General features: G+C 41.8%; 1 protein-coding gene across 1 annotated transcript; it reads left to right on the top strand.

Annotated features, from left to right (window-relative positions):
* Positions 1–2,173: 2,173 nt before the first annotated feature.
* Positions 2,174–3,124, top strand: LOC110896979 (uncharacterized mitochondrial protein AtMg00860-like). Its single transcript, XM_022143957.1, has 2 exons — positions 2,174–2,681; positions 2,961–3,124. The coding sequence occupies exons 1-2, from the start codon at positions 2,174–2,176 to the stop codon at positions 3,122–3,124; spliced, it is 672 nt and encodes a 223-aa protein (XP_021999649.1).
* The last annotated feature ends 4,538 nt before the right edge of the window (positions 3,125–7,662 follow it).

The following is a 7,662-nucleotide window of genomic DNA, read 5'->3' as shown; positions in this document are numbered from 1 at the left end:
TTGACCACGCCCCATGGTGAGTTGGGCACGGCCCCGTGGTGGGCGTAGAAGCTTTTGTTGGTCTTGTCTTTATGTGTGAGGTCTGACCATGGCCCATGCCTGGCTGGGCATGGCCCCGTGGTCAGCTTCTGTTTTCTTGTTTTTGTCTTGGGAGATGCTGCCGAGGGGTCGGGCATGTCACGTTATTCCTTCTTCCAGTATTTATGTTGGTTTTTGGCTGCTTATTTGTTCCTTTTGTGCTCTTAAGCTCATTTGGTCCTGTAAATTCAAAAGGAAAAAAGAAACGCGCTTTTTCCAACATTAGGTTATATAAAGGCATTAAGGAATATGTAACTTGAATTTTGCCCGAAAATGCCATGGATGTCGGTTCGTTCGGTTGTACGCTTACGTGTTTCGCAAATAATGCACAACGCTTTATCGAACACGAAAATAATCGAAATTTCGCAATGATTGATAATTTTGCATTCTCATCAATAAAATACAAGATTTTATTGAATACAAAAATATTTGGATTTGTATACATGGTCCGTATTCATAATATGAGAATGGGCAGACTTTCGCAGTTTGTCGAAAATAGTCCCTGGACTTGTATAAGCTTGTTTTTGTCATACCTAACCCTTCAAAACTTATATCTAAGTCACGTAAAGGGTATTTAGGGTATGTGTAGCTTATTTCCTTAGATTTTTATATCTTTGGCCATTTGGCATGTTTAGTCCCCCTCCTTTCTCGCAGTTGAGATTAGTCGGAGATTCGGGACGCGTTTTAGCTAACGCTCAATAGAATTTTATTTCTCCTTCCCAAAATTGGGATTAGTTGGAGATTCAAATACGTTTCAGTTAACGTTCAGTATTGGCCTTTCCTCATTCTACATAGTCGGGATTATTTGGAGGTTTCTCCTTCCACATAGATGTGATTAGTTGGAGAATCGGACACGTGTCGTCACATACTTGGACGGAATTTTTAAGGTGTTACATGCTCCTAACCAAGCTCAACCACAAACAGCCCCTGTTCATGCTTGCTTCAAATGTGGCGATCTTAACCACATTTCCAATGCTTGCACTAAGCGCGCCAATAACAACAACCAACAGTAGCAGCAGCAGCCTCAACAAGCTCGAGGCAGAGCATTTGTCATCACTGCCGCTCAGGCGCAGAATGCCAACAATGTTATAAACGGTACGTTTCTCATCAACAATGTCTATGCATCTTGTTTATTTGACATTGGCGCGGATAAGAGTTTTGTATCTGTTGAATTTGAACCTATACTTAAGTGTAGACGATCTAAGTTGCCCAAATCATTCGCTGTCGAAGTCGCAAATGGTAAATCCATCACTGTTGATTCTGTTCTTCTTAACTGTTCTTTATATCTCAACGATCACACATTTCCGATTGACCTCATACCTATGCAAATGGGTAGTTTTGACATCATAGTAGGCATGAATTGGCTTAGGCGAGTTCGTGCTGAAGTCGTTTGCTTCGATAAATTCATTTGTCTTCCTCTTTCTAACGATGATTCTCTACACGTTTATGGCGAGAAACCTTGTAAAGGTCTCGAGCTTATGTCTTGTACTCAAGCGAACAAACACTTGCGCAAGGGTTCCTTCGTCTTTCTTGCCTACGTTGTGGAAAACAAGGATAAGGGCTCGAGCATAAGTGATGTTCCTGTCGTTTGTGATTATCCTGACGTTTTTCCTGACGATCTCCCTGGTCCTCCGCCTGTTCGTTCTGTTGACTTTCGCACCGATTTAGTACCTGGCGCTACGCCTATCACTAAGTCTCCCTATCATTTAGCATCCTCGGAAATGCAAGAGCTATCGAGACAACTCCAAGAGCTTCTAGATAAAGGCTTTATACGCCCTAGTACTTCTCCTTGGGGCGCTCCCATTCTGTTCATCAAGAATAAAGATGGATCATTTCGGATGTGCATAGACTATCGTGAGCTCAACAAGCTTACAGTAAAAAAACCGATATCCTCTTCCTTGCATCGATGATCTCTTTGATCAATTACAAAGCGCAAATTGCTTTTCCAAGATTGATCTCCATTCTGGTTATCATCAAATTCGAGTCCTCGAAGAAGATATACCCAAAACCGCTTTTCATACACGTTATGGTCATTACGAGTTCGTGGTCATGCCCTTTTAGCTTGACCAACGCACCTGCGGTTTTCATAGACTTGATGAACCGTGTGTGCAAAGCTTATTTTAACCATTTCGTGATCGACTTCATCGACGATATTCTCATCTATTCCAAGACTCAAGAAGAGCACAAGCGACACTTGCGTCTTATCCTTCAGCTTTTACGCGTTGAACGTCTTTACGCCAAAATCTCCGAATGTGAATTTTGGTTAAAAGAAGTTCAATTCCTTGGTCACACTGTCAATGAACTTGGTATTCACGATGACCCTTCAAAGATTGAAGCTGTGAAGAATTGGATTGCTCCTAAGTATCCGTCTGAAATTCGTTTGTTCCTTGGTCTAGCTGGTTATTATCATTGTTTCATTTCTAACTTCTCAAAAATTGTCGTTCCTCTTACTTCCTTGACTCAAAAAGATAAACCTTTTGTTTGGGGTCCTAAACAAAAGGAGTCGTTTCAAACGCTCAAGGACATGCTTTGCAATGCTCCTATCCTTACTCATCCCGATGGTAACGACGACTTCGTCGTGTACCGTGATGCTTCAAACCAAGGTCTTGGTTGCGTTCTTATGCAACGGGACAAGTTTATCGCTTACGCGTCGAGGCAACTCAAAATACATGAGAAGAACTACACTACTCACGACCTTGAACTTGGTGCAGTTGTTTTTGCCTTGAAGATATGGTAACACTACCTGTATAGTACTAAGTGTGTGGTCTTCACCGACCATAAGAACCTTCAACACATCTTCGACCAAAAAGAACTGAACATGCGTCAACGTCGCTAGGTAGAGTTGTTAAACGACTACGACTGTGAAATTTGCTTCCATCCAGGTAAGGCGAATGTCGTGGCCAATGCACTTAGTCGTACAACTCATGTCAAGGGTATTCGTTGCTTTCAACTCATCGACGATCTTCGAAACCACATTCGTGAAGCTCAATACATGTTTGTTATTGAGGGTAACCTCTATAACGAGATGCAATGTGGTGCAGAATAAAGTCTTGTAACTAAACCCGATGGTATTCTATACTATCTCTATCGTGTTTGGATTCCTACACGCGATAACCTTTGAGAACTTGTGTCACACCCCGATTTCCACGTGTCTCACCGGTGGGCCCGGTGGGGGATTACCGTGACGATGTTGGCAACGATATAGTCAAACCACACAATTATATAATGCACAGCGGAAGCATAATTTAAATATATAATTTCAACCTCTGATTGTAATATCAAAATGTATTACAGAAGTTGAATATCCACAGTGGGTAAAAGTTTTGGTGACGAAAACTTGGGTTAGATGGGCGTTATGCTAATTGCGCCGTTAATTACAAAACTTTCTTAAAAGTGCGCCTCTTAGCATAACTCTCATTCTAGACCTCGGATTGACGTGAAACTTTAGGGACATGCTTATAATTTATCAAGCAAGGTTTTGGTCCGTTCACGTGTCCGAAATACTCGTTTTAATTTTTAAAAGGCCGTTACGGTCAACTTTTAGGCGAATGACGGAAATACGTAAAAGACTCGGATAACTCATGAACCGACCACAGAGGCGTATACCAACATGTGACCTGGTCCTAAGAGAGTCCTAAGGTATATTTATACCTCACTAAAACGGGTCAGAACTGAAGTCAAAGCAAAAGTCAAACTTTTGCGACTTTCGGCTCCGAACCGGTTCTATATAGTAAATGATCGATTCAAACGAGCGCAAACATGTTTATATACTTATTATCATGTTTTATGATTGTCAAAACAGGTTCCATAACATATATATTACATATTATGCTTGAATTGCTAAAATAGCTTTCTGTTGACTTTTTAACCGCACGTTTGACTCGATAATTGACATAGTTAGAGTGGTGATCAGGGGGAACCATTTTAGAGGTTTAATACCCACATAAATACCAACTCATAACCATTTTTGATTCGTCATAAGACTGAACCATTTGCAAGATATTGCAATGACAACCGTTAGTTACGACGGTTGCGTTTATGAGCTATAACTATGGAAATGTGAAACCAAAATGGTTATGAACGACTTACAGAAGTTGCTTCTTGATTATAGAACAGAAGAGAAGGCTTGGGAGCACTTAGAATGATCAGTAGTTGTGTGTTTTGATTGTGTGAATGGTTATGCACACAAAGGTGCTATTTATAGCCAAAAACAAGCTCCTATGATCATTACAACTACCACAACAGGTCAGGGGTGATGGGTAGATGTCCCCTAAGTGTTATGGGTCAAATGTAGGGTGCCCATGCTCCATTAAGTGGTGTTTGATCGTTCAAAGGTTCCAAAAGCCAAGTAGTTACAAAGTTTCTGCATCTGGGCACTTTACGCGGCCCGCATGGGAGTTCCCATGCTTTTTAATGCGGGTCGCCTAAAGGTTAAGAAATCAGGCGAGTTAGTGAGGAGGCTCGCGGCCCGCCTCGACTTATGTCTAAACCTTACGCGGGTCGCGTGAGGTTATATTTTCTGAATTTTTCAAATCTTTTATAATGATTACAGAATCGGGCCATTAATAACGAAATCTTTCGTAATGATTTACCTGACCTTTCGGTTTTGAAGGGGTAACTTTGCGGTTTGGCCCTTGGTTATTTACCGATAGGGGCCTCGTGTTAATTACCCGCATTATTAAGTCCCCGGTTTATTTATTAATTATATTGGAAAGCCTTAACTTTCACTGTTGACGCTTTTAACCCTTCTTCTACGAATTCGATCGTAACTTTCTCGTTTCATATCGAAACTTCGCGAAATTCATATATATTATTTTAGTGAGGGTATAATACCGTTACAAAGTCTTTGGAACGTTAAAGGGTCACTCAGAGGTATTATTAAACATGTTGACACAGTTAACCCCTGTAGTTTGTAATCTCTCACTTTCTTCCGCGTTTTATTTTTGTACGATCTATAATTTATTCGATTGAAGGTTTAAGCATTATTTAGGGATACTATACAGTATATTTACCCTTGTTGACATTTATAACCCTCGAATTTATATACTTTCAAGGTTTGTCAAAATTAGTCCTTTATTTATTATAGATGCCACGTGTAAACAAATGACACGTGTTAGCACATCATTGGACACAAAAATTCGAGGTGTTACAACTTGTGATGAAGGAGGCTCACAAATCTAGGTATTCTATTCTTCCTGGTGCTGATAAGATGTACCATGATATGTGTACGTCCTATTGGTGGCCTGGAATGAAGAAAGATATTACCACCTTCGTCTCAAAGTGTATCACTTGTTCAAAGGTTAAAGCTAAACATCAATGTCCCACCGGCTTGCTCGAACAACCAAAAATCCCTGTCTGGAAATGGGAGAGCATTGCGATGGACTTTATTACTAAACAAATGACACGTGTTAGCACATCATTGGACACAAAAATTCGAGGTGTTACATCCTCACCCCCTTAAAATAAATCTCGACCCAAGATTTACTCAAATAAATAGGAGTATTTTTCTTTCATTGTAGCTTCGACTTCCCACGTATATTCAGGACCTCTACGAGCATCCCATTTGACTTTTACAATCGGTACGTGCTTTCTGCGAAGCTTCTTCACCTGTCGATCTTCAATCGACAAAGGTTTTTCTATGAACTTTAAGCTCTCATCTATATGCACATCTGTGTGTGGAATCACCAACGATTCGTCGGCGAAGCACTTTTTGAGATTGCAGATGTGGAACACATTATGAATTCCATTGAGCTCTTCAGGCAAGTTTAGTTTATAGGCAACTGATCCGACTCGTTCGATGACCTCAAAAGGCCCTATGTATCTCGGACTCAGCTTGCCCTTCTTGCCGAAACGCATCACCCCCTTCCAGGGTGACACCTTAAGTAATACTTTTTCACCTACTTCGAAGTGAAAATCCTTATGCTTTGGATCAGCGTAGCTCTTCTGCCTATCGCGGGCAGCCTTGAGACGTTCCCGTATCTGGACAATCTTGTCCGTCGTCTGGAAAACAATCTCTGGTCCCGATAATTGGACCTCTCCTACTTCCGCCCAACAAACAGGCGATCTACATTTCCTACCATATAATGCCTCAAAAGGCGCAGCCTTTATGCTGGTGTGGTAGCTATTATTGTAGGAGAATTCGATCAGGGGTAGGTTTTTATCCCAGTTACCACCTAGATCGATCGCACATGCACGAAGCATGTCTTCTAGCGTTTGGATAGTACGCTCACTTTGGCCGTCCGTCTGGGGATGGTAAGCCGTACTAAAGTTTAAACGCGTGCCCAAAGATTGCTGGAAACTTTTCCAGAAGTGAGATGTGTATCTAGTATCCCTGTCGGAGATAATAGACACAGGTATGCCGTGTAAGGCTACAATCTTATCAACATAAAGTTGGGCTAACATATCGGAGCTATACGTCTCCTTGATGGGTAGAAAATGAGCTGATTTAGTCAGCCTATCAACTATGACCCATATTGTATCGTTTCCTTTCCTGGTCTTGGGTAACTTGGTTATGAAGTCCATAGTTACGCATTCCCACTTCCACTCGGGAAGCTCAGGCTGTTGTAGCAAGCCAGACGGCTTTTGGTGCTCGGCTTTAACTTGAGCACAAGTTAAGCACTTTGCTACATGGGCGGCTACAGACTTTTTCAAGCCTATCCACCAATAATTTGCCTTTAAGTCTTGGTACATTTTATCAGCACCAGGATGGACTGAGTATTTGGAACTATGGGCTTCCTGGAGAACAACATCTCGTAGTCCTCCATAAATCGGAACCCATATACGTCCATTCAGCCTAAGGATTCCATCCTTGCTAAGAGTCAACTGCTCCTCAGTTACTCCCAGCTTTTCATTAGGATAATTAACTTCCAACACAGCCTCTCGCTGTGCAGCCAAAATCCTTTCAATCAAATTATTTTTAACTTCAATGCTCTTGGCATTGATTCGAATGGGTTTTACCCTTTCTTTCCTGCTCAATGCATCGGCGACTACATTCGCCTTACCGGGATGGTACCTGATTTCACAGTCATAATCATTCAGGGTTTCCATCCAACGGCGTTGCCTCATGTTCAACTCCTTCTGGTTGAACAAGTGCTGGAGACTTTTGTGATCAGAATAAATCACAAATTTGATACCATAAAGGTAGTGCCTCCACAACTTCAGTGCAAATACAACGGCACCCAACTCCAAATCATGGGTGGTGTAATTCTTTTCATGCACCTTTAATTGCCTTGAAGCATAAGCAATCACCTTGCCCTTCTGCATAAGCACACACCCCATGCCTGTGTGCGATGCATCGCAGTAAACTACGAATTCATCTGTACCCTCAGGTAAGGTCAACACAGGTGCGTTGCTTAGCTTCTGCTTCAGTATTTCAAAGGACTCTTGCTGCTTTGGGCCCCAAATGTACTTTTCTTTCTTCTTGGTCAAGGAAGTCAAGGGCGCAGCAATCCTTGAAAAATTTTCAATAAATCTTCGGTAGTATCCTGCTAAACCCAGGAAACTACGGATTTCGGTAGGCGTCTTTGGCTCTTGCCAGTTCATGACTGCCTCTACCTTAGCGGGATCCACTTGGATACCACGCTC

The sequence above is a fragment of the Helianthus annuus genome, chromosome 2, assembly GCF_002127325.2.
Source record: "Helianthus annuus cultivar XRQ/B chromosome 2, HanXRQr2.0-SUNRISE, whole genome shotgun sequence".
Lineage (NCBI taxonomy): Eukaryota > Viridiplantae > Streptophyta > Magnoliopsida > Asterales > Asteraceae > Helianthus > Helianthus annuus.
This window is presented reverse-complemented; position numbering and strand designations above follow the sequence as displayed.

What these genes read in the sequence shown, in the direction of transcription:
- LOC110896979 (XM_022143957.1), top strand. Translation starts at nt 2,174, where the DNA reads ATGAACCGTGTGTGCAAAGCTTATTTTAACCATTTCGTGATCGACTTC. An exon ending in CCGTGATGCTTCAAACCAAG is followed by an intron (nt 2,682 to 2,960) that starts GTCTTGGTTGCG and finishes GCTTCCATCCAG; the next exon opens with GTAAGGCGAATGTCGTGGCC.